The 26,326-nt window shown below is 33.4% G+C and overlaps 4 protein-coding genes across 7 annotated transcripts; 1 reads left to right on the top strand and 3 right to left on the bottom strand.

Moving 5' to 3' along the window:
* Positions 1-681: 681 nt before the first annotated feature.
* Vha16-1 (Vacuolar H[+] ATPase 16kD subunit 1) lies at positions 682-13,682 on the top strand. Of its 4 annotated transcripts, none has more exons than XM_014233758.3 (4): positions 682-852; positions 2,741-2,866; positions 9,501-9,690; positions 9,782-13,682. In XM_014233758.3, exons 2-4 carry the CDS (start codon positions 2,785-2,787, stop codon positions 9,984-9,986), a joined length of 477 nt encoding a protein of 158 aa, XP_014089233.1. In that variant the 5' UTR covers positions 682-852; positions 2,741-2,784; the 3' UTR covers positions 9,987-13,682. The 4 variants fall into 4 exon arrangements, with proteins under 4 accessions (XP_014089233.1, XP_014089235.1, XP_036230457.1 ...); XM_014233760.3 differs by having other exon boundaries at positions 701-843; XM_036374564.2 differs by lacking the exon at positions 682-852 and adding an exon at positions 1,995-2,013.
* On the bottom strand, positions 12,698-16,145 carry LOC106616846 (senecionine N-oxygenase). Its single transcript, XM_014233747.3, has 5 exons — positions 15,811-16,145; positions 15,558-15,747; positions 15,243-15,414; positions 14,627-15,162; positions 12,698-14,561 (listed from the first exon to the last, which is right to left on the bottom strand). Exons 1-5 carry the CDS (start codon positions 16,059-16,061, stop codon positions 14,394-14,396), a joined length of 1,317 nt encoding a protein of 438 aa, XP_014089222.2. The 5' UTR covers positions 16,062-16,145; the 3' UTR covers positions 12,698-14,393.
* A 1,395-nt stretch (positions 16,146-17,540) lies between these two features.
* LOC106616845 (senecionine N-oxygenase) lies at positions 17,541-20,230 on the bottom strand. The gene is made up of 5 exons (XM_014233746.3): positions 19,858-20,230; positions 19,599-19,788; positions 19,292-19,463; positions 17,818-18,356; positions 17,541-17,754 (listed from the first exon to the last, which is right to left on the bottom strand). The coding sequence occupies exons 1-5, from the start codon at positions 20,058-20,060 to the stop codon at positions 17,575-17,577; spliced, it is 1,284 nt and encodes a 427-aa protein (XP_014089221.1). The 5' UTR covers positions 20,061-20,230; the 3' UTR covers positions 17,541-17,574.
* A 2,051-nt stretch (positions 20,231-22,281) lies between these two features.
* On the bottom strand, positions 22,282-25,503 carry LOC106616858 (uncharacterized). The gene is made up of 5 exons (XM_014233768.3): positions 25,052-25,503; positions 24,760-24,949; positions 23,391-23,562; positions 22,786-23,321; positions 22,282-22,685 (listed from the first exon to the last, which is right to left on the bottom strand). Exons 1-5 carry the CDS (start codon positions 25,237-25,239, stop codon positions 22,506-22,508), a joined length of 1,266 nt encoding a protein of 421 aa, XP_014089243.1. The 5' UTR covers positions 25,240-25,503; the 3' UTR covers positions 22,282-22,505.
* Positions 25,504-26,326: the final 823 nt, after the last annotated feature.

The raw sequence follows: 26,326 nt of genomic DNA, 5'->3' as shown, positions 1-26,326 counted from the left end.
TAAATTTATTTTAATTAAATGCAAAATTACGAGATACCATAGTTATTAAAAAAATTCGTATTGCAACCCTGTTTCACGTGAGTAGTCATTATAGATTAAAAAGCAAAGTGTGGCATAGCGCCTACTCGCTCTGCTGGCGAGAGAATAAAAATGTACGAAATACCTCTCACGTGCTTCACCACTTGCACGCTCTTTATTATACTTAGCATGTGAATGTGTACGCAATACCCCTCTTATCCTCACTATTTCTATCAAGAATATAAACTACTTTCCATGTAATAAGCTCAAATTCAAGCATTGTTTCCAGTATTTGAATGATTACTTTTTTATAGTTTTCCTTTGTTAGTTTGGCTTTCGGTGCTTACGTTTTATAGGTATATTGTTCAAAAGCTGAATATACTATGGTCACGCGCAGTTTGAAGGGAAAATTTTTAGTGGTACACACACACTACTGTATCTCGTTAAATGCGCGTGTGACATTTTCTCCTTTTCAGCGCACCCTTGCCCCAACCTAATACTGCTTCTGAATGATTTGGTCATATGACCGCTAGTTTAATCATGCATATGCAACAACTATAATCTTATACCCGTGCTATAACATTTGTGTGAGTAGTTTGGCTATATATTAACTGTTCCCAGCGAAAGTGACAACTGGTATATAATTGAAAAACCAGCAAGCACTACGAGTTGAACAACTCAACAGCGGAGTTTAGCGTTCAGTGAAGAAATTGAAATCACTCACAGTGTTGTCAGCGACCGAACCGACCAGTGCTTGTTCGAACTCCTACGCTCTAGCAGCAAGTTACCAGTCAAGACCCAAGAAAGGCCTAAAGCTAACCACAAGTTAGTCAAGTGAGTGTTGGAAATGTGCAATCTGTGTTACAAGTTGAAAAAATATATATGACATACGGTCTGCTTAGTGCCGTTTCAGACAGGGATGCAAAAGAGTCTGATCTTTTTCAAATTTTCTTTTGGTGTCGCTCTGGGCATTCACACGGTCAAAAAGAGTCCAGCAACTCGAGTCTAGTTTTTCTGCATTCCTTTTCACAAAATGTTCGTAAATATTTGTGCGGTTCGACTGCGCAACACCGCGCAACACTGCATGCTGCGTATTTCATTTGTATGTTGAGATGATGGTCACACATTTTGCTTGCAATGAATTACCATGAATATGGTAGAACAATATGCATAATACAAGTACCTACCCGCTAAATAGTTTCAAAAAAATACTAAAAACGGGAATTCCCTAATCCACAAGAATGTATTGAATATCCGCTATTAATATTTTCAAGGCCAAATTTATAATAGGAATTTCCTAATCTTTAAGTATTAAAAACTCATAATTTCTTTACTCCGTATTAAAAATTCATAATTTCTTTACTCCATAATCTATATCTTAATTTTCTCCTTATTTACAATTTGTCATAATATTTCTATTATTCTATGCATACGTATTTGCATATTACATACAAAAATAGATAACAGAACTCAAATTTGCGATCGAATTCATTTGAAACCGAGCGCTCTTGCAACCATTCCAAGGATTTGAAAGTGAAAAGGAATGCTGAAAAGGGTAGCAGCGAGCTGTTACGAAAAAGAACACAAAGCGTGCCACCCGAACACGAGTGGCACGGTCCCTTCGTCTTTCCTCGTCGTCCCCTCGCCCACAATAAACTGGTATGAGACTCTTTTGCGTCCCTGTCTGAAACGGCACTTAGTGTGTTGAAGTTGTAGAAAAAAGTGAAGGGAGGGAAATTATAGCTGAATTGAATTTGTACTGTTTGCTGAAACGATTTTGAGAAATATCAAGTAGACAATAGTCGATTCACTTTAAACATCCCCAGGGGAAATTGGAAAGAATACGCAATAACAGAACGCTCTGAGGCAGAGGCAGAAAAATTGCCACGACATTTGCTGAAACACAAGGCAAAAGAAAGTGGGAAAAGGAGCTTCTCTGATTTGACAAGTGAGCACCAAAAGTAGTGACTTTGCGAATGTGATATAAATAAATAGGTACGGAAATCTCTTCGATTTTTCGTTCACAAATCGAGCATTGCAGATTTTATTGCTTTAACAAATTAAAACGATATCCGTTAAAGCATAAATATATTACATTGTAAGGGACATACTTCCAATATTTGTCTTATTGCAAGTTTAAATCAAGAGGTAGGCGGTCAGTAGCAATAATTTAACCGAAGTATAGAAACGAATAAAAATTCGATAAAGTGCAATACATCGTCATACAAGACAAAAAAAAAAACAACGACGAGAAGGTACGAAAAATACAACGTTGTGCACGAACGTAGCAACGATAGAAGGTGACGACAACGGTGCCGACGTTAGCGACGAGACAAATTCAAAAACGAGACGTAACGAAGCGAAACAATTGAAGAGAGAACAGCAAAAACAGTAGTCGAGTCGACAAGCAGTCAAGCGGCAGTCAAAGTGAAGAATTCAGAAATTTGAAAGTGCTATCAAGTAAAAACGCAAATTAAATTTTACATCTTCTCTATATTAATTATAAAAGCAAGAATTCATTATAAAACAAGACAAAATAATATCAAAAAATAACTAAATAAAAAACAGGAACGTACAAATTCGCAAAAATAGTACATCAGAAACTCCCTTCAGCACACCTACAACAGACCCGAATTTAATAATATAAGGAATATAATAAACGAGTGCACATCTTGAACAGCAAGCCCTATCGTAAAAATCAAATAAATTTTCTTTTTCGTAGAAAAACTTACAAAACACCCCGCACATACACAACAAAACAGAATCATGTCTGATGCACAGAGCGATAACCCAATCTACGGACCCTTCTTTGGAGTCATGGGAGCAGCCTCAGCCATCATTTTCAGTGGTAAGTAAACCATTTAGAAACAAAAATTTTTGCATAAAAAATACGTTGACAAAGTGGAACTTGTTTGGGAAGATATGTTAATTATACAGGTAGAAGGCGGTCAGGCGTTTGTTACGTTCATTTATGGGAAGTTTTATTGAAAGCAGGTCATCCTGAGACCAGTATTACACAAAATATACAACTAAATAATTTTTTTCATTTTGTATGAGCATGTGTAAAAAATCGAACATTTTGGCAGACGGATTGCGAAAAAGGGATGAAAAGGAATTGTTGGGAATTTTCTTGGCACATGTGTACGTATATTCAGTACTTTTTCGGGAGGGGACAGGTGGAAGGTCGCATTTTTATATATGCACATATATTCGCATATATACTTTCATACTGTATCGGCGACATAATTCTCTTGCATAGTTTGTAGCAAATTTGTAATGGAATAGCTGCATAGTATTCAAATTTGGCACTATGAAAAGTAACATAAATGTTCACCGGACTGTAAAGTGACATATGGAATATATTAGTATTTTTGATGTATATTTTTTTTTAATCCAATATATAATTATAAGTTATTTGCTGCGGATTGACTTGCAATGATGTTCAACTTAACCAAAAAACACTTTACACCCTCTTTTAATGCGTGAATTGAATATAGAATAGTAGCCTACAATACTTTTTATCATCACGCGCTCTCATGTTAGTTGAAAAGAGCAGCAATGCTGGTCAGCTATTTGAATAGAAATAATGCAAAGAGAATAAGGAGGAGAAAAGAGCACTTATTTTTGGAAAAAAATGAGTCAACTACCACAAGCGCCAAATGGAGCTCAGCTAACCAATAATTTTAGCATATGACAGAGAACCAGTTTGTATTGGGCTTGTGGGGGTTTTCAGCGATGGGGTGGTTGGTGCAAATTTTAAGGTTAAGCTTGAGTTGCATATAGCGATGCTTCCAAAAACAAATGTGAACAATATTCAATTCTGACAAGTCATGAGACTTGCTCATGTTTCTTTACCTTGCGCAGTATTGCCATTCCTCAAAATTCCTTGAATTTAAGGTTTAGGTTGTGCAATTTTCACACATATACAATATTTTTAATTTCATATATCTGGTTTTAATGTTGTATTGCATATTTAACTGCCACTTGCAGCAATCACATGCTTTCGCTTGATATCACATGGTTAACTGATAATGCTTTTGATAAGAAGATAAACACAAGTTACAGAACTGAAAAAAATATCTTAAGGTACATAAGTGTAAATGCTTTCATATTTTTTGAAAGCATCCAACGGTTTATTTTGATATAATTTTCTTTAATGTCACATGATTAGCCAATAAATACTTAAGTCAATTTTTTATTGCAATCGCTATGTTTCGTGTCCTCATTACGTAATATTATCAACGTATAGTCATTACTGTAATTTATAAGAGTTAATTTTCAACTTAAAAAATGTTTTAAATTGTTTTAAAGAATTTTATGACCATGTTGGACTTGTTTCGCATATTTCTCCATCTTTTTATACTGAAAAACGGAGTTAGTTTACTTTTAAGCCATTGTTGAATATGTTCATTTAACGACAACTTCAAGTTATCACAAAAAATTGGATTTATGATATCATTGACGTGTTAAGTCTATAACGACTTGATACTGTCGAGTTGGTTATATAGTCACATGATTAACTGTTACTGTATTTTTCTAATTGTGCATATGCTCGTTAATTTGATTTTTCGATTCTCCTTTTCTCTCTGTTCGCTTACTTTTATATCTTTGTGCTTCGTCGTTGATATTCCGTTCTCTCTGACTAGTTGATATGACAAACTAATCACATTGAGTCATTCACATTCTCTGAACAAAAACAATTATATGTATATGTAAACATATTCCGAGTCACGCTTTGGTCGTTATTACGTAGTAGTGTAATGATTTTATTTGAAATTAATATAATTTTTTAAACTTTTTCTAAAAAAAACAAATATTTATTATATAATAAACAAAAAGCCAGTGAAATGTGTATCTAACATCAAGGCACAGTGACACTTAATAGAATGCAACGCATGATTTTTTATAGAAAGAAAACTTCTCTTTGAAATATTTTCAGAACTTCTACTTAGCATAGATTATAATAGTGTTAAGTAATTTCACAATTCTCGTTCAATTATTGTAAATATTTTCCATTTGCTGCCTTCCCATGAATTCGTGTTAATCCGGTTTACAAAAATATATTCGCCACGCATTGTCAATATATTATTGAGTAGCAATTTTGCTGCTCATAACTTTGAAAGGTTTCATTTCATTGAACTTTCCGCTTATGTGCATAATTGTATACATATGCTCTACATTTCTCTTAATATACTTAGTCGCTTGTTGTGCATTTAAGTATGTACATACACACATATATGCGGCCACGATTTATATAGAGCTTCTTATCTCCGGATGCGCAAACGCCCTTTTTCAGCCACTAAATAAAGATGAAAATTGAAGTTCAGTTGTAGTTTTTCTAACCCTACTCCATTTTTACGTGGTAGTCACGTGACACTTGAGCTGTTATTAATAATATTCTTTATTTTGACTTTTCAAGCGCAACGCTATTCGTGGGCGTACGCTATATTTTACACGAGTGTGTCTAGACGCTTAGGCTTTGTTCATATAATTTCTTTTTTTTTATATTTTAAACTAATTTGCAAGCAATTTGTGTGATAATCTTCTTATTTTAGTAGCATTTTCTTTGTGCAAATTTATATACATACTTATGTGTGAAGCAAAAAATATCTTTTCCCCCGGGTTTTCGCACAAGGGAGAGACAAATTACACTTTCTTGCTATTAAAGCTTTACAAATGAGCATAACAATGACCTCCGTTGCTCTGTGTTTTCTGCTACGTTCTCTCTTTCTCAGATCGAAAATATTTTATTTTGCAATAAATCCGTACTTGCATCCGTATTCAGCTACAGAAAGCGTCATCAATTGACATCCATTTAGTCAATGAAAAAGAGCGTCCATATTTCTATTTAAAAGCAGCATTTATGCTTACGCATGTTTCATTGGCATTTATATTAATTTATTGCTGAGCATACATGTTCTCATGGATTCACACATACATATGTACATATGAATGTACTCGCATGTTTATTGTATAATTGATATTTTTTAAATTTATTTTGTATATAAGTTTTCATGTACTTTTTATTTATTATTTTGCTTTCAATGCTAGCGAGATTTCATACATTTTAAACCTATAAACAGATCGAATTGGATTGCCTCTTTATTTGTATTTAATTTGAATAATATAATTGCTTACAAAGTGCAATAAACTGTTAAGAGTCGTAACAGTAACAGTGCTCTTACTTTCGCAGTTAACTCAAAAAATTTAGTACATCGCACATCTTGCCATGCTTCCAATCAATTTATGCAATTATTATTTAAGTTATTCCTATGGGAACTAAGCTCCCGCTTGCTAGCAATTTTTCACATTCTTAGTTTTTGTTCTCTTACATGATTTGTCTTTTGTACGTTGCTACTTGAATTCTCATTGTTTGGTTTGTTTTATTGTGTCTGCCACATTTGGCTCACATTGGATTTAACTATACATTCACTAGCACATCTGTACGTTTTTATACTCAACTGTGACGTAAAATGTTTTTAAATATGAATTCTATAAAACAGAATACATATATACATATATATTTATGTAGATAGCAAGCATGAAGACAAATGTGCTTCATTTTGTTTTATTGGCATGAATTTTCTGTCTGCGCGGTGTATGCCAACCCGTTTTCGTTTCATTCCCGCATATTGTCGCATTACTGAATGGCTTTATTATGATAGTTTGATTAACAATATATTTAAATTTTGCTTTGATTTCGTGCAAAACGCAATACTTATTACAAAGAATTCTGCAGTTCACTTATAAATGTGTGAAATCGCTTGATATGTCTATAAAAGCCCGCAAGAACTTCTCAAAAAATGTTAAATACTTGTAGTATGAGGCTTACTGTGTGCTGTATGCATGTACAAATAAGAACTGTAATGCAAAAGAGTGATTAAACAGCAATTAGTTAAGTCGTTTCGTTATGCAAAAAAGCGGTTTCAAAAGACGTTCAATGCCAAGTCTCAATGTAAATCAAATTTTACTTTCAAATTTGTTAATACACAACAAGTAGGAATGCTTGTATGTGCGCGTGTATCTATAGTTAGTGTATCTTGGTTGCTAGCAAAAGCGAATACACGTACGGCTGTTATATAGATGTAGAGAGATGTCTGAAGGAATAAATTATTTAATTTCAGTGTAGGTTTTTATTGACTTATGGCGGATCGGTGCTTATACATTCCTATGCATATTCTTCATATTGCTATTGTACTTATTGTTCCTTAAGTGGAGTACCAAGTCATTTAATTGTCGTTATGATAAACATTTCAATAAATCATAATTACGACACATCAATTTTTTTATTATAACTTATCAAATTTCACTATTAAATATTTCGTAATTACCTTTTCTCATTATAATTACATATACATATATCTATTATATTTTCACAAGCATTTTTTAATCAGTAAAAAGATATTGTCAATTCAAGTGTAGATTTCATAAAAATATTCTGTACTTGCATGGAATTTAAATATTAAAAATATTTTTCAACATTCATGGCATGACAGCTGATCAGCAGGCGATCAGCTCTCTCTCGTTCTCTGCTATTATCATTTATACCCGCTCAATCGCTATCGACTGTTATGCGAAATGTTTGAAGGCTAGCAAAAGTTACGCACTTCAGTAATTTATTATATTAATATGCCTTGTGCTGTTAATTAGCGTGAAATCACATGACCGTCATTATATCTGATATCAGTGTGGCTAATGTTGCTTCATTTCCAACTCCACCTTACGCTGTAAGCGCATATGTATTGACACGCTATTCACATAAAAAGTACGCAAACTGATGATCGCTCAGCCAATCACCAGTACGTTAGAAGAATTTAAATATGTACATACGAGTATATACACATATACATAAGTATGTATGTGGAGTGTAAGCGAAAAATTAAACAATATTTTTGACAATTTTCAAATGAATTTTTCTCCATGAGGCGAAATTTATATATAAATTTGAACCATATTACATAGTTTTGTATATAATTATGAATTTATATATACATGTTTTTGCAAAAAAAAAAAAATAATAATAAAAATAAAACATATGCATATATTATATAGATATATTCCACGCTTATTGCAGTTTGAATTTCAACTTTATGTTTCATGCTTTGAGCATTTGCTCTGACGTTCGCTCTACGTCTGGTTTGCAAGCTTAATTGATTTTTATTTTTTTTCGCTATCGGCTATAACCGGTTATTTCTCATTTTATATAGCGAAGTTCGATATATGCGATCGCGTATTTTTAATTACAATTGCTGTATTCATTGACATATTTACTTAGCAATATCGTTGGGGAGGCGGTAAATACGATGATTCACCCATTGCAATATGAGAAAAATCACCGAAAAATGAACTTTTATATTCATTGTTAAATTTACAAAAAATATGTAATATATTTTTATTAGCATAACACTAATACTTTATTTCGCTGTTGGCTTGCTTTTACAATATTCTAGAAATTCAATCTTATCTAAAACTGGCACTTCTTATCGCTTGCAAGGCGTATCTTTACAACTACTTGTTATTTGATTATTCTCATTTATTATAAATTCAAGTATTCTTGTTTCTCGAAAGTAGCGTTGAAGAATGTGAAATATACGATATTTTTGCCTTCGTACTTCACCTGTTTTACTGCACTTTTCTCATGTCGCTTCAGATGTACTCTCTTTTTTGATCAACCACATATATATCGGTTATATCTTTCGTTTAGCACAAGTCTATACACTTTTGTGTGAAATATGGTTGGATTTCTCATACTACGCAGGTTTTTATTTACTCTGCCTTTTATCACATTGCTTGCTGTCTCTTTTAATGACTGCTCAATTTTTTCGTTATAATTGCATGACTGTCATGTGACCAATATTCCAGGTGTATATTATATAAAACAATTACGAACTTGACGATTTGTTGAAATAATACAAAAACATACATACATGTATAAAGGCTGGTATATTTGGTTATTCTATCGTTAACCAGATCTTTACCCAAAAATCGAAACATGCTAATAAAGGTACTTATTCGTGAAATTATTTTTGGAATTATATGGAAGGTTGTACAGTTTTGATTTCAAACGATAGCCAGTATTTTGGCTAAATTTCTATATAACTACAAAATAAAAGAAAGGATTTGTCTTCGTATAGTTAAGGGAAGGGATTGAAGATCTAAAACAGTGTCAGCTTAGACATGTTTCCAAATAGGGATCACATCGCTTAGCAGCTAGCAGTATATTGGAGTTCATCAATGTGCTGGGGCTAAGTGAGTTGTTGTGACTTAGGGAGGGCACAATACACCCTAGGTCGCGGTGCGTACCTCTAATCTATTCTATTCTAGTATAGGCATTTAATGGTATTTTCCCACACAATCTGCTGTCACAATTATAGAAAACGTATTATAGATATTTGTGTATAACTTCCTGTATATTTATATGATTAGCTCAGAAAATATTAGCATTATTTCTTATTACTATTGTTCTTTTTTTAAATTTCCAGCTCTGGGAGCCGCCTATGGTACCGCTAAATCAGGAACTGGTATCGCTGCCATGTCAGTAATGCGACCAGAATTGATCATGAAATCTATCATTCCCGTTGTCATGGCTGGTATTATTGCCATTTACGGTTTGGTCGTAGCTGTCCTTATTGCTGGTGCTTTGGATGAGCCCCTAAGTTACTCACTGTACAAGTAAGTGTGTAACACTAGAGATTTTAGCGAAGTTTCAAAATCTAACATTGCTAATTTGTTTAATTGTTTCCTATCACTTAAAAATTTGCAGGGGTTTCATTCATTTGGGTGCCGGTTTGTCGGTAGGTTTCTCTGGTTTAGCGGCAGGTTTTGCGATCGGTATTGTTGGTGATGCTGGTGTAAGAGGTACAGCACAGCAGCCGCGTCTCTTCGTCGGTATGATTTTGATTCTCATTTTCGCTGAAGTATTGGGTCTGTACGGTCTTATTGTTGCCATTTACTTGTACACAAAATAAATTAATACAACAATTACAACCACAAATCCAACATCCACATCAACTAAAAACAAAAATATGCAACAAAAAAAAAAATCAACCAACCAAACAATCATTAAAATGCAACAAGCAACATCCATTAAAGAAATTTGTAATAATATAAACGCAGCAACAACCAAACAAAGCCAAGACGAGAAGAATCCGCGACAAGTATTACAGTAAAAGTAGCTGGCAAACAATGGTGAAAACAGCAGCAGCAGCAGCAGCAGATCTCAAGCAGTGCCGCAAGAATTGGTTGTAAAAAGGCCAAAATGAAAATAAAGTTCCACGTATGGCTGATTTTTAGTATTGAAATATTCATAACGTCGAAGAAAGGAAGAGACAAACGAATTGTTGCGAGACAGTATTGCTTTACAAAATGTCACAACATTCTGTAGTTGCCACGAGCCGCAGTCAATTTCGTCATATGTATGTCTATATATATATATGTATAACCCAGCTTTATTCTATTTATGTTACGTTACTTTATGATTTTAATTTATTTTTGGGGAACTAAGACCATTATCAACAACCAAAACAAAAATTACAACAATTTATATTTGTATATACATAAAGTAACCAAGTGTTAAACTAAAAAGAAAGTCTGGGTTTCTTTTTTCGCCGTGAATGCAATGGGAATAAAGTTACTACGGAAATGTTATTTATATTTCAACACTTACAACTGCGGTTGCACCAAAGAGCTAACGATCGCAACAAACGTCGCTGCCAATGTTTTTTTTTTTTTGTTTTTTATGTTTAGTTACCGTATTTCGTTAAAACATATTTTTGCTGTGAGTTGAAAAATTGCTTCCTCTTGTCACGTGTTTATGCGTTTATATTACTAGCGATTTTCTTATTCGTTAATGTTTTTTCTGATATTTCCTTTTTGTTTCTATGTAATTATAATTATAAATATTTTTCAACAACGTTTATTGTTGTTGTTTAAAGAAAAACTTGCGTATTCAAAGTAGAAAATGAAAATATAAATACTACAACCAAAAGCAGTAAAAGTTAAAAAGCAAACGGGAATGGAAACAACCAACCAACCAACAAACTTATTAAATAAAATGTACATGTAAATTTAAATTTAAAATTAATATTAAATTTAATTAAATTTAAATAAAGAAAACAAAGAAACAGTATATAGTTAAAAAATATTAAATAATTAGTGAGAAACCACCAACAAAGCAACAACAAAGACAACCATCAAATGAACAAAAACCACCACCAAAAACAACAAAATGAGAACAGCATGCAAAGAACTGAATGTGAATCACTTTCGAAAACCGCCTTCGGTAAAAGTGAGACATCGCGGCTAATGTGGATTGAACCGCAATTTTTCATTGCACTTCTGCTAAACGTAGCTGTTTAGTTCAACTTTCGAAGATACATGTATATTCTTCACTACTCCCCTCTGGGCGCTTGCGTGCTACGCATATGAACAATACACACACACACACACATCGAGGAACTGATTGTTAACGGCAATCATTTGCGCCCAATAAAATTCAACACCACCGCTTCAAGCCTACTTTTAGGCGTTATAATTTTTCAAACGATTTATTTTCTACGCCACACGTCCGCATTCACGGTTCGCATTGTTTTTGTTGCATTGCTTGAAGGAAAAGACCAAATTGTTGAAAACAAAAATGACAGCTCTTTAAAATGAACGCAAACATAATGCGAAATGAGTTGGTTAAAACAACAAATAGTTCACTGAAAGGGAAACACACACATCCACGCAAAATGAAGGAATGGTTGAAACAACATCGATTAATACAAAACATCCGATCACATACCAACTCACACAACACACACACTGTAACTAAGTCCCTATATATATGTGTTTATTTTTAATTATTGTTCAATTTGTAAGAACTATTATTAATAATAATTATAATATATTTCTTTTTTTTTTGTGATAAGCTTAAAAGAAAGTTGCTTATGAAACATTTGAAATTTCGCAGCGAATACATAAAAACTACTAAATGGTATTTATATATGTATAACTATATCTATAAATACTTAATATACATACATACATACATAACACATAATATAGATATATATATATAATTATTAAAAATAATTAATTTACATACTATACATATTTAAACCAAATGGAAGTGCGAAAGCGCTGAAATTGTTACAAAAGCTAAAAGATTTACAAAACAAAAAACGAAAAACAAAATGATACAGGTGTATGTGGCGTAGCATTTAAGCAAAACAAAACGAAAAAACAAAAAAAAACCGTTAGAAGTTGATGCAATACGAAACAAAGGCAGAGTTGAAGTATGTGTGCAGTTTGAAAGCTAAACAACAAGTAGACTATGAGCTAGTGGCTCACATACATGCACTACTGCAAATCACTTCCCGTCAGGCACTCACATATTGGATATTTCTCTACTTTGCCAAAAGTAAAAAAATATTCGCTGTGCAATGCAAACACACTAAACATCCACATTATTTCCTCTGTTATGTATAGAAATGCAAATAATTATATATATATACGAAATTATAAAAAGTAAAAAAATATTATGTAAAATCTTATAACATATAAAAATAACAAATATGTGCGTATTTAGTAAAATTTCGCTGAAGAAGATAAAATGTTAAATAAGCGGTAGTCGAAATCGAAAAGTAGACGCTAGAGCGTTGAAAGTCGAAGATGTAGTAGAAGAAATGAATTGAGGAAGTAACAAAAATGTAAAACAAAAATGTGAAAAATCAACAAAAAAAAAGAGCAAAATCCCCAACGTAAAAATTAGAAATTTCGTTTACAGTACCAAACAATTTGATTTGTAAGTAATAAAAAAAGCGAGCGAGAGCAACGACGCTAAATAAAGTTCACAGCGCATATCAGCAGTGCTGCATTTTGTGCATACGTTGGTTGCGCCAGCGTCGCGTATACGCATGCGCACACAACGTTCTACGTGCACCAAACACAATACTGCCAGTGACACGCTCCCCTTGCTAGCCGATGCGTTTGTGATGCTGAGAGCGCGGAGGTGTGCAACCTGCGAGCGGTCACTACTGTTTGTTTTACCGGTGGCATGTATACGTAAAGCGTTAGCGTATGCCGCTTTCCACTTAGCGCTGCCGTATGACAATGCTGCGCTGCTGAGATGCGACTGCGCATTCTTTGGCGTCGTTGTTCGCTACTGTGTGCAGGCGGCTACTGCGCTGTGGAACTTCTTCAAACAACAACAACAATAATTGACGTACTAATATTTGCTTTTGCATTGAACAACAACAAAACATCTGTTGCACAAATTATACGCATGCATACATACATTACTCGTATTGAACTATTGTAATTACTTTTCGTTGTCAATTAGTTTAAGTGTTTTATATTAGCGCGTTGTTTATATTTTTTTTTATCATTATTTTTCGTTTGTTGTGTTGCTTTGTTGGAGATCTGCGAATCATACGAACATTGTTGAATTGATAAGGCAGTCGCAGCAGAGTAATAAAGCAAAATAGTAGCGGATGCAGTAGCTAGCGTTAGCAGCAGAGCGGCAGTATATTTTATTATTATTTTAGAACAAAAAATGAACATTTTGTATTGTACTTGTATTACGAACGATAAGCAAACAAATTACCATCAAAAGTCAACCAACAAACAAACAATTACTTGAGAGAATGAATAAAGTGTAATTTCTAATTTCCAACAAAAAATTCAATTGTGTTTTAATTACTTTTAGTTTTAGCGGTAGTTTTGTCAGTAATAACTGGTTTATGCTACACATTTATGCCGTACTTGAAAGATGTGTATTTTTCATCGTCGCAACTTCCGGGTTGTGCAACATTAATGCGGTCACAGTTTTATTTTTTAAATATATAATGTAAGGACATTTTTTTGTTTTGAAATTTAGAAGCTCTTACCCTTTACTTTCATTATTTTTAACGGCTTTAAATTTTTGAAATCAATCTTAAACGAAAATTGTGAATGATTACTAATTTCGAATTCAAAGAAGGTCAAAAGTCCTTTAGCAAACGGAATTTTTATTCGAAACTCAGACGAAAATTTTGATTAATAACTAATTTCGAAAGTTCGAAAAACATCGTATCTACCTTGGCTACAATTTTTTCTTTCGAAACTTGCGAAAGTTCGAAGCATGTCATATCTCCTTTAGAAAATGGAAGTTTTCTTCGAAACTCAGACGAAAATTTTTGATTAATAACTAATTTCGAAAGTTAGAAAAACATCGTATCTACTTTAGTTAAAATTTTTTTTTCGAAACTCGTCAAAAAGCTGATTAAGCGGTTTCTAAATTAAATTATTATTAAGTTTGTATATATGTATTTTCTTGAATTTACTAAATATGACATTATTCCAGACCTACTTAAGGTAAACATATTCATAATTCTATACATTATGCTTCACTATTAATCAATTCGCACGAAGTTCTCATCATCCAGAACTTTATATCGTTTTAGACGATACGTATCCAATTCGAAAATATATCTTCTAGAGCATGCTTTCATCATTTTGCTAATCACAGGTTTGAGTTTCGCTATGCCCGCTGTAACCGCCAAGTCTTCGTAGTAATCGAACTAAAATGAGATTTGTGATTATTCAAAAGTTGCAAAAGCATTATTGGCTCTGTATATTAGCTTGCCTGTTTTACGCCCATTTTGTGCGCCATACGTTTCGATACACCATTCGCCCACCGCTCCTGCATATCCGCCTCCATTTCCGCTAGCATATCGGCACGACTAGGTAATGCCTTGTGTTCCGAAAAGAAGGCCAACACGAAGCGTGCTTGTAAATCAAAAAGTTGTGCTGGACATATTTGATGTGGCAAGCCAATGATGGCCATTGTTGGTCTATTGATATTCAAACAGTGCTTATAGAGTGGATATATCCAATTGACATCCAAATTAAGACCGCAGTCAACGCTCAGAAAAGGGAAAGTGTACTTATAGCCAGTGCAGAAAATCACGAATGAAAAGGCAGCGCTGCTTTCATCTTTAAAAATGGCGCCATCTTCAGTGAAACGCAAAATGTCTGGCTTTTGCGTAACGTTCGGCATGAAATCCATACGTGGTTCGCTCTCCAAATGGTGACTGAAATAAACGTGCTCAGCATGTTGGTAGATGTGATGTACAATATCGATGCCACTCGGACCGCCACCCACAACCAATACGTTGTGACCTGTTGATAATATGAACAAGTGTGATGTCTCTTATTTTATTAGTGTATTTTCAAATCGATTCGAAATCCTTTGGTCATACCTTTGAAAATATCGGGTGTCCGATAGAGATGACTGTGCAAGCGCTTGCCTTGATAGGTATCAAGGCCCTCGGTATTCGGATACATGGGTGTGGTGAAGTGTCCATTACAAACAAGAACAAAATCGAAAAATTCAACAAAATACTTATCGCCTTTGAGATCGTGAACGATAACCTGTATTTATCAAAGTGTTTAAAATAAAATAGCGCAAAATTCGATTGCATAACTTATTTATACTAGATTTTTTGGAATATTCCGCATAAATATAAATATATTAACAGAAGTTCTGTATATAAAAACTAATTGATCATGCTCACCTCCCAACCTACGCTACGTGGTTGCACTCTTATTATCTCATGTTCCAATTTGATATACGGCGTTAATTCAAAGTGCTCTGCATAATTCTGTAAATACTCCAACACGAGTTCCGAGCTGATAAAAGACTCTTCTATATTCGTATCGAAATCATAGTCTGGAAAGCCCATCACTTCCTTAGGCAGATTTGTGCTGAAAATGTAACAAATATTATAAAATTTACCAAAAAATATTTTCATTATTGCTTTCGCTCACTGTAAACCCTGATACATGCTACTATGCACGTCTTCTTCACTTTCACCTTCCTTACGTTCCATATAAATCCATGTACCGCCAACCGCTGTATGTCGTTCGTACGCCACTGCCTCCAAATCGTGTTCCAGCGAATTCTTTAGTGCCGTTAGTCCTGCCATACCGGCTCCTATTATGCAAACACGCTTTTTGGAACTCATCTTCTTGTATTTCGAAATGAATTGTTGGAATTTATCGTGCGAATCTTCCAACATTCAGTACTCTACTCGGTCTCTTGACGATTGAGCGCACCACCTTTGTTGTCTATATACTCGTACATATGTGGTTGTCTTTGACTGAAATTAAACGTTGATCACTCTCTTGCTTTCGTATTTGTTAGCGTTGTTTTGCTAGTTTTGTCGTAAAACTCACAATTTCTGCAGCTTATCGGTAATGCATACATATATATGTATATGCAAGTGATCATAGATACCGAAGTGCCTCGGTGGCGTAAGAGAAATACTGCTTTTAACGCTCTTAAATATATTTTCTACCTATCTCTTTATTGTATTAGTTGTGTTACCAAGACTTTAAAATATTATGCTATAAATATGTGGCTTCAATTTAAAATTGTTGAACTTGAAAACCGGAACTAAAATTAGGCACCTTTAAAACTAGTTTTGCTTATAAATAATTAAGAGTTCTCTTAAGAATATTAATTTCTACTCTTTAATAACGACGTAGCTAGTTGACTTTGAAATTTGGTTATAAAATGTGAATAGATTAATAATTTTTAGTTTGACTGACTTTGTTTGCTTTCTCTTTACTGCTGTTTAAATAACAGTAATGATAAGATTTTAGCATATTAACGGCAGATTTATCTTAGTTTTTATGGCCGCTGTTATCATAATCTTAGTTAAAATAAATAAAGTTTGTGTAGTGCAACTAAAATTAAATATATGTAGATAATCCTTCATTCGTCTTATACAGAGATTAGTAGTTCTTTGCGGAATTAAAATTGTGAGATTGGTTTCGAATAAGCATTATTAAGAGAGTTAAATAAGAGTAAAAAAAAGATTCTCAAAGCAGTTTAAGAATATGCTGTTGCTGCTTATATAAGTAGATCCTAATCGTTTTAAGAATGTAGGTTCGTTCGTGCCTTTTCTTTTAAATCAGTCGTTGCTTCCTATTTTATCCCATTTGTATGTTGCATGTCCTTTAATTTTCATTGTTATCCAATTTTTGTTAGTGATCTTCAACAGCGACAACAAATCTCTCTGTTCACATATTTGTTTGGTAGGATTTCACCTGGCCGTTTCTCTGTTTCCAATTGCTTAACGTCAGACCTCATGAACTTTGACAGTTGCCTGAGTTCAGCAGGTTTTGACGTTTAGCAATTGCTCTTTTTTCATTCATTCATTTTCAGTAAAATATGAGTTGGACATCTTTTTATCTCTGATGTTGTGGGAGCTCAAAATGGTTTTGGAAAAGTGAAATATTAAAAATTGTTGGAACCTCCGTGCTTTCGTTTTTTTTTTGGTATGATGCTAAATGCTTTGCCGCGCTTCTCTCGATAACTTAGCTATACGCTTTTATTTTGTCACACAAAACGAACATCCTTCGCAGCTTAACCACACTCCTAGGAGCCTATTAGAGTTGAAGATAAAAAGTTTTGGTCTACCTTCTTCGAAAAAGATGTGAGCTCTAATATTTATGTTACACATTCTTTTAAAAAATTTCAGTTTTGTGAGTTTTGTTGTTTCTTTATTTCAAGTAAAATATTCATACTTATACTTCGCCTAATTTAAATTGTACAAAATGCTCATTGTCTATCACCTTAAATGCCGTTTTGCGGTAGTTTTGTAAATCGTAAAGAAATTTACCACCACAGATTTTCGATAGCTTTCTGATCACTGGTCTAATATTCTCGATTCCGGTCAATGCCACCAGCTCATCATAATAATCGAACTAAAACCAAAACAAAAACTAAATATATATAATTTATTTAATTGTTATTTCATTGCCGCGCACCTGTCGCTCGCCCACTAAATGCGCCTTCCTGCGTGGTAAGCCACGCTCCCTGCGCTCTGCTAAATCACGCTCCGTATCGGCCAGCATATCCTTCGCACTTGGTAGTTGCAGTTTTCCGCTATAGTATTGCATGACAAAACGCATTTGCAGGTCGAACAATTGTATTGGATAGGCATAAATTGGCAGACCAATGAAACACATTGTGGGATGGTAGATATTGATGCAGTGCTTGTAGAGAGGATATACTAAATTGTCGTGCACTTGCAGGTTGCAATCGGCGCTGAGGAAGGGTATCGTCAGGTCGTAGCCGGTACAGAAGATGATATGCGTAAAGTTGGCTTGCGTGCCATCCTTGAATACGGCGCCGTTCTCCGTGTAGCGTTCCACAACCGGCTTCTGCACAACATTCGGCATAAAATCGGTGATTGGCGGCTTTTGTTGGAGATGATGACTTAGGTAAATACGTTCGGCAAAGGGGTAAATGTGGTGGGTGATATCCATACCGCTACGGCCTGCGCCTACCATAAGAACGGTGGCAGCTGTGGGGTGGAGTGTTTACAAAAAGTTGGTGTTTTTATGATTTGAAATATCGGTAGCACTATATATTATAAAGTACAACTGCAATGATTTTTTAGCTGGTAGTGAGGCACAAATAAATACATATTTGATGAGGATGCTTATGATTATTGAAGTCAATTACAGTTCTTGAAATTTGGTTCTTACAATTTTAGTCTCTTACTAATCCGATTTACCGTTAGACTATGCTTCGATTAAATTTTTCGTGTTCAATGCCGGTTAAGCTTTCGAGTTACGTTTGCTTTAATAGTCAGCAGAGACAAAGAGTTTCGAAAGCCTGCCTTTTGAGAAACCAAATAAAAGTATTGATGCTTGGTGTGACCTTGAGAACTCGAGTGAGTTCTATTTGAACAAATTTTCTAAAAAACTGGAAATATGTTTATAGTACATCTTAATATATTAATATTGAAAGAGCGAAAATACTATAAATATTTACAGTAACAAAATCAAATCTAATTAATTTTTTTTTGTTTTTTGTTGTTTTTTTACAGTGACAAAATCAACTAAAATTTTAAAAATTTTTTTAAATTAAAAAATTTTTAAAAAAAAATTTTTTTTTTGCTTTTTGCAATTTAATTGCGAATGACCTTATCATCGTTGTGATTTGATTACAACAGATGTTTTTATTTCAAAATATAGACATATGCTTGTTTCCATTTGCCATATTCGTACTTAATACTGGTTGCTGATAAGCCATAAATATTCTGAATTGAGCGCAAACCGTTTAATGAACATTAAAGTCCTCGCAAATTATATTAAAAACAAAATCATGATACTACTAAAAGAAGTATGCAATGCGAACTCAAAGTGCAAAATAAAATATTTTTATATATACGCCTATGCTAAGTTATAGTATTATTATGAATAAAAAAATAATAATTACGGCATTAAGACTCACCTTTGAATGTGTCTGCTCTGCGAAAGACATGACTGTGTATTTTATGGCCATTAAAAAGACCAATGCCCGGCGTGTTCGGATAAGAGGGCGTCGCATAGCGGCCGTTGCATATGAAAATGTAATCAAATTGCTCCGTCGTGTAGATGTTGCTTTGTAAATCAAGCGTTAACACCTAGCAAGATCAGTAAGATACATTAATTTGCAAAAATCAATAAGCTATTTATAGACACTTTTTATATGCGAGCGCGACATCTTGCATACAGATGATTGTAAACGTAAATTAAATTATTTATTATTTTTTGCGCACCTCCCATTTGCACTGTAAGGGCCGCACGCGTATCACTTCCTGCCTCAACTTGATATGTGGTAGTAGTTGGAAGTGTTCGGCATAAGATTGAAAGTATTTCAATACGTCACTGGCCAGTATGTAAGATTCGCGCATATTCGTTGGAAATTGGAAGTCAGGAAAATTCATTACTTCCTTTGGCAAATTGGTTCTACATTAAATTACCGTAATTTAATACACACTCATGTATTAAAATGTTTTACAAAAACTTCTAAATTACCGCAATCCATCATACATGCTGCTGTGTACATCTTCCGCTGCGGCACAGCCGTCCGCCGCATGCTCCGTGCATACCCAGGTGCCGCCGATTTCGTTATATTTCTCATACGCCACCGCCTCCATGCCATATTCGCGCGCATACTTGAGCGCACAGAGTCCGGCAGCACCGGCGCCAACTACACAGCAACGTACTTTTGCGGCCATAAAGTTTTTTTCGTGTGTCCGTGTTCTTTTGCTATATTTTCATAAATATTGTTTTTTTTTTTGGTTAACTTCGCGAAACTTTTCGAAATTCCTACGCTGTCTTGATAAGCTCCACCTCGTTACTTACGAACGTTACAACTGAACGGCTGCGTGAGTTCGCTGGCTGCTTTATGTGTCGATGGCGCTGCTTGTGGATCAGTAAAGCGCATAAGGCTCTTGAATTTTAGCTGATATGAGTTAATTGGCTTTGATATGAAAATCTTTATTGTACGAGTTATTTGAGCAAACAGTGATTACACATGTAAATGCACATATATAATTAATATAAAAATAATTAATATGAAATGTTTGCATTTGTGTAAGTATGTACGGTTGTACTAGCTGCATTTAAGTATAGGGTGTATCATTTAGTTGTAGCTGTGAAAAAAATTACTAAAAAAATTTGAATTTTTTACAAATTCCAGCCAAAAATCGAATTGTGGTTTGAGAACAATGTCCGTCGTCTCGCGTATTTTTAACGAAATATATATTATATTTTTCAGCTACCAGATAGAGATTTCAAGCAGTAACTGAAAATGTCATGCTATATATAATATATTGTAATCTTCAACTTGCCGAGCAAAATATTTTCATTCTACAATCGAACTTTACAAACATGTGACATTACAAATAATTACATACATATATTTATATATATACAAGTATATATAAGTATACTTACATACTCGTATATGCGAGTACATAATGCCTTTTAAATAAAAGTACTCGTATATTGTAATATATGTATGTACACACATGCATACCTGGACAAGGAATTCAGTTAGAAAAGTATTTCATATTTTAAAGAAACACCATAAAAGTTAGTTTTGAAATTTGCGGGCAATTCCACGTTTAAGCTGTGGTCTAAATAAAAAGACACTTTCGATGATTTTATGAATTACATTCGTGATCTGAAGTCACCCTAACTTCATAGGTAATTGTTTCTTATGTGTCGACATCATCTCACATCTATTACTAAAATTCTAAAGATATAATTGCACAATATCTAAGTTTTAAGTCTCTATCTATAAAAAGATTATCGGTGTCTAAAAGTACAAAAGACCAGTTTCTGCTGAGAAAGGGTGCTGTGTAGTAAAAACCAGTGCAACATATCGTAGCAGAAAAATTATGACACTACTATCGCTAGAAACGGCACCTTTGCTGCGAAAAGTGGCATGAGAAAGGTGGAAAGGAGGGTTATCAGTTGCTGAGAGTATAAAGCAAATAAATCTATGCTGAATCACTAATTAACATTTTTTATGCTAGTAGAAGCGGAAAGTTTTTGAATTATTTATATATTCATACTTTCAAAGCACGGATTCGTTTTAATCATATGAAGCGCGCTTAATTATATGTGCTTACTCTGTATTATTATAGCAAGCTTTAGTGCCTATTTAATAGTCTTTTATTTAATTAAATTTATTTGATTATGTACAGAGGTATATGTTTTCTTTTCATTCAAAAAACAATGATTAAATATTTATGAAACGATAACTTTTTCCTTGCTGAAGTTTTATGTTGAATTTCTTTTGTTGTGTGTGTCTTAAATCATATTGTTGGCAACGCCGCAATTCTTTTTAATTGCTGCAGATTACATCTTCCTTGCGATTTGCTTCCTTTCAATCTCCCTAGACCCGTTGTCCACCAATAGCATTGCTTTAATCCTAGAAATTTCATAAATATACTCAATGAACAAGAGAGAGGCGGAGATCGGGAACAATTTCTTCCGAGCGTGTAGTTCTCAAGCGGGCGTCGGTGCTGTAAAACAGTTTTTTGTAGATTTTTTTCTCCAAAAAATAATGAGAATTCCCACTGGTTGTTTGTTTAATATTATTCGCCTTCCACTTAAATAATTAATATATGTATGCACTCTTGGGTATAATAATATGCATTTAACCGCAGATAAAGCAATAGAATTTATCGGATCTTTGCAAAACCATAGGCTTCAGAGAATCATAATTGTTCGAAGAATATTAAAAATACTTTTCCAGCACATGCTTTATGAGTAGCATCTTATAGATTGTGTATGAATGCGAGTAGTATCGTTACCGTTATAAAACTCAGAAAAGTTTATGCTATACCGAAAAAGGGAGATATTCAGTTCCGCACTAACATTTCAAATTTTTTTCTCTTGGTAATATTTTTAAAAAACACAAAACCGTTTTCAGAAATTAAGTAACCGTTTTTTTTTTCATTTTACAAACCATTTTATTGTCTATATGAATCTTGTGTATGGAAGATGATAATGAATTTTTTAAAAATATATAGTATAATAATAAAAAAAGATATAACATAGACTTAATGACGCTTAAATATATATATAATTATAAAGTAAGCACAATGAACCCTTAACCCCCAAAAAGCTCCCAAATAGCATGTACAAGTAGTACAAAGATTATTTAAATTTCAAGCGGTCTCCAAGTGAAATTTCACGAATGTTTCATCATCGAGCACCTTGAAGCGATCGTTACGGTATGTGGCGAGCTCATAAATATATTTCCGACTGCAATCCTCCATGATTTTATTAATCACCGGTTTGATATTTTCAATACCGGCCGTTTCGGAGAGATCTTGGTAGTAGTCGTACTGATGAATAAAAAAAAAATACGAATCCATATTAATTTTTTATTTCCTTGCAGCTGGAGTCATAGGCTACTAACGCAATTGCATTAGTTATGTGACTCACCTGCTTATCGCCCATCGCGTGCGCTAGACGGTTGGTCAGACCCTTTTTGCGTCGGTTCTCCTTATCCTTCTCCAAATCGGCGAACATTTCTTCGCGACTCGGAAACTCACGTTTCTTAGTGAAGAATGCCAACGCGAAACGCACTTGCAAATCGAACGATTGCGATGGACACACATAGAAGGGCAGGCCAATCAATGCCATCGTGGGATAATGTATATTGATGCAGTGCTTATAAAGTGGGTGTACGAAATTATCATCGACGCGCAACGAAACATCGATACTGAGGAATGGGAATGTGTATTTGTAGCCAGTGCAGAAGATAATGTGATCGAAGGTTTCAGTGCTGTCATCTTTGAAGACGGCGCCATCTTCGGTGAAGCGTTTTACGACTGTCTTCTGCGTAACATTTGGCATGAAATCGGTGCAGGGTGCAGGATCCAAATTATGACTAAGATAGATTTGCTTAGCGAATTTGCTGATGTGATTCGTAATATCCATGCCACTAGGGCCAGCGCCGATTACGAGTACAGTGGTACCTGGAAGAACAAGGTCGTTTATGCTGGTTCATTTTAACATAAATTAAGCCCTGCATTTGCGGTATTTACCTTTAAATGTATCCGGTTTACGATACCAATGACTGTGCAACTTTTTACCTCTATAACTATCTATGCCTTCGATATCTGGCATCAGTGGCATACTATAATGCCCATTACAAACGAAAACGAAGTCAAATATTTCTTTGATAAAAGTGTCATTCTTGATGTCGCGGATGTAGATCTGCGAGAGAAACGAAATAAGTTAAATGTAAATTAATATGTATACAAAAATAATGGAGTTTTTTTAGAAAAAAAAAATGTCAACAAATATTGAATTTAAAATATTAATCTTGTATAAGTAATTATAGCCACTTTACACATTTACACACTGTTATTATTAATTTTCATTTATTTTCAGTAATTTTCGAATTAAAAAATTTTTTTTTTTATTTTTTTAAATTTCTGTTTAATCTTTTTTTAATTAGTTTATTATAATTATTATTTTATTTAATTTTTTAATTTTATTTTAATCTTTTTTTAAATTTATTTATTATTATTATTTTATATTTTTTCATATCTTTTCAGTACTTTTCGAATTGATTTTTATTTTATATTTTATTTCTTTTTAGTCTTTTTGTAATTAATTTAGTATTATTATTATTTTATTTTATGTTTTAATTTCTTTTTAGTCTTTTTTTTAAATTTTTTTACTATTATTTTATTTTTTAATTTCTTTTTCAGTATTTATTGAATTTGTTTTTATTTTTAATTTCATTTTATTGTTTTATTTTTGTAGTCTTGCTTGATTTCATTTATTATTATATTTATTTTTTTTTATTTCTTCTTAGTCTTTTTTAATTTATGTATTATTATAATTTAATTTTTTTATTTATTTTTCAGTATTTTTTAAAATTAATTTTTATTTAATTTTTTCACTTTTTTTCAGTATTTATTGAATTTTTTTTTAAATTTTTTTATTATTATTATTATTTTATTTAATTTTTTTTATTTCTTTTTCAGTATTTTTTGAATTCATTTCTATATTTTATTTTATTTTATTTTTGTATTTCTTTTTTAGTTTTTTTTTTTTTAGTTTATATATTATTATTTTTTTTTCTATTTCAGTTTTTTTTAAATTCATTTCTATTTTGTATTTTATATTATTTCGTTTTTTAGTTCATTTTAAATTTTATTTTAGTTTTTATTTACTTTCTTTTAAATTCCTTTTCAGTATTTTTCGAATTCATTTCTATTTTTTTTTTTTTCGTTTTATTGTTTATTTTAAATTTTATTTTAGTTTTTCTTTAATTTTTTTTAAATTGCTTTTTCAGTATTTTTTGAATTCATTTCTATTTTTTATTTCTTTTCTATATTTTTATTTTTAAAATAAATTTTTTTTTTAAATTTATTTTTAGTTTTTGTTTTTTTTTTAACTTACCTCCCATTTTTCATCCAAAGGACGCACACGTATTATCTCATGCTGCAGCTTAATGTAGTGTGATAAATCGAAATGTTGCGCATACGACTGCAAGAATTTCAGCACTTCGGCAGACGGTACGAATGATTGCTCGATTTCCGAAGGATATGAGTAATCCGGGTAACCCATAACCTCTTTGGGCAGATTTGTGCTTTACATTTTTAAATATACGTAAAAATATGAATAGCAATAAGAGTAAAAAAGAAATTATTGCCAGAACCAACATATTTTGATTAGTCTTATGTAGACATACCGTAAACCCTCGTACATGCTGCTATGCACATCATTTTCACCTGGTTTCGTATACACCCAGGTGCCACCGATCTCGCTACATTGCTCATAGGCGATCGCGTCCATGCCCTGTTGCAGTGAATTTTTCAACGCGCAAAGTCCTGCTGTACCAGCACCAATTACACACACACGCTTGCCATTGGTAGCCATTTTGAATAAAGCTTTACACTGCTTCTTTTAATTACACTTCTGTGTATATTTTACGCTCTTTTAAAGTTCCCTTTTCGTTAGGCACTTTGCTTCCGCTACACTACACTTCCTTTCACATTCAAGGTTCGAACACTATTATGTACCGTTACACTTTTGTAGTCACAAATATATGCATTCACCACGTTTTTTACCGTGCTCTCCAACTTGTACGTCTGCTTTGTTAGATCACCAGGAAAATACTGTGATCGACAGCTTGCTGTCAGCGCCAACATCACCAACGTTTCCGTCGTTTAACGGCTCAGACTGCGCGCTGCGCTACAACAGCATACACATACGGCGCGCTGCTGATGCCGACGTCGTTTTACATACAATTATTGAATACGTTTACGAACAAATTGACGTTTGAAACCAAATCGCTTGGCTTATCTGTTCACAACCCCAAGAAAAAATGGTAAATGCGACAAACAGTCAAGCGTTTAGCCAATGCTTTGCTGCAGATGTTGTCGCAGATAGTGTTTTTTTTTTTATTACTATAAATATGGTATAGTGGTATGCGTCAGATCACATGTGTAGCGAGCGGTTGCGCATAGTGGTTTAGTCAGTCAGGTGCTATACCGTAACCCATCATCATCATACCATGATTTGGATACTTGATGCGTTTCTTGCGCTTGCGCAAAGCGTTAGCAGTAATCAAAGTTGTGCAGTTTTTGCAGTAATTGATTATTTACCGATAGTAAATATTTGGCAAACTTGTTTACGCTTGTAAAGCTAGCGGCCGTTAGTAAAACTCGACAGTGGAAAATTGTTGTGAAAACACTTTTATTAATATCAGATTTTAGTTTTAGCATAAAAAATGTTTGTTAAACGTATGTTGTTGTTTTAACGGCACATCACCGCGCACAAGGTTAAGAAAAGCCACGCTGAATACATGCAAAGTGCTTATCTATGACATGGAATAGCATAGTCTGCATCACGAATTTACGTCGTACATCATAAATTGCGTCGTGCACTCACCTAGCTGCACATAAATTGATAATTCATTAATAATTGCAACAATATATAAGCACTCTTGTATTAATTATATATT

The sequence above is a fragment of the Bactrocera oleae genome, chromosome 4 (genome assembly GCF_042242935.1).
Source record: "Bactrocera oleae isolate idBacOlea1 chromosome 4, idBacOlea1, whole genome shotgun sequence".
NCBI lineage: Eukaryota > Metazoa > Arthropoda > Insecta > Diptera > Tephritidae > Bactrocera > Bactrocera oleae.
Note: the sequence above shows the minus strand (reverse complement) of the source record. Positions and strands in the feature narration are given on the sequence as shown.

Excerpts from the sequence above, each read along its gene's own strand:
- LOC106616846 (XM_014233747.3), bottom strand. The coding sequence starts at position 16,061 with ATGTTGGAAGATTCGCACGATAAATTCCAACAATTCATTTCGAAATAC. Across the intron at positions 15,415-15,557 it reads CACGTAGCGTAGGTTGGGAG|GTTATCGTTCACGATCTCAA; the intron begins GTGAGCATGATC and ends TGATAAATACAG. Across the intron at positions 14,562-14,626 it reads ACAAAATGGGCGTAAAACAG|TTCGATTACTACGAAGACTT; the intron begins GCAAGCTAATAT and ends ATCTCATTTTAG.
- Vha16-1 (XM_014233758.3), top strand. The coding sequence starts at position 2,785 with ATGTCTGATGCACAGAGCGATAACCCAATCTACGGACCCTTCTTTGGA. Across the intron at positions 2,867-9,500 it reads CTCAGCCATCATTTTCAGTG|CTCTGGGAGCCGCCTATGGT; the intron begins GTAAGTAAACCA and ends TTAAATTTCCAG. Across the intron at positions 9,691-9,781 it reads CTAAGTTACTCACTGTACAA|GGGTTTCATTCATTTGGGTG; the intron begins GTAAGTGTGTAA and ends AAAAATTTGCAG.
- LOC106616858 (XM_014233768.3), bottom strand. The coding sequence starts at position 25,239 with ATGGCTACCAATGGCAAGCGTGTGTGTGTAATTGGTGCTGGTACAGCA. Across the intron at positions 24,950-25,051 it reads AGCATGTACGAGGGTTTACG|CACAAATCTGCCCAAAGAGG; the intron begins GTATGTCTACAT and ends AAAAATGTAAAG. Across the intron at positions 22,686-22,785 it reads ACGCGATGGGCGATAAGCAG|TACGACTACTACCAAGATCT; the intron begins GTGAGTCACATA and ends TTTATTCATCAG.
- LOC106616845 (XM_014233746.3), bottom strand. The coding sequence starts at position 20,060 with ATGGCCGCAAAAGTACGTTGCTGTGTAGTTGGCGCCGGTGCTGCCGGA. Across the intron at positions 19,464-19,598 it reads CCTTACAGTGCAAATGGGAG|GTGTTAACGCTTGATTTACA; the intron begins GTGCGCAAAAAA and ends TGATCTTGCTAG. Across the intron at positions 18,357-19,291 it reads CAGAGCAGACACATTCAAAG|CTGCCACCGTTCTTATGGTA; the intron begins GTGAGTCTTAAT and ends TCCACCCCACAG.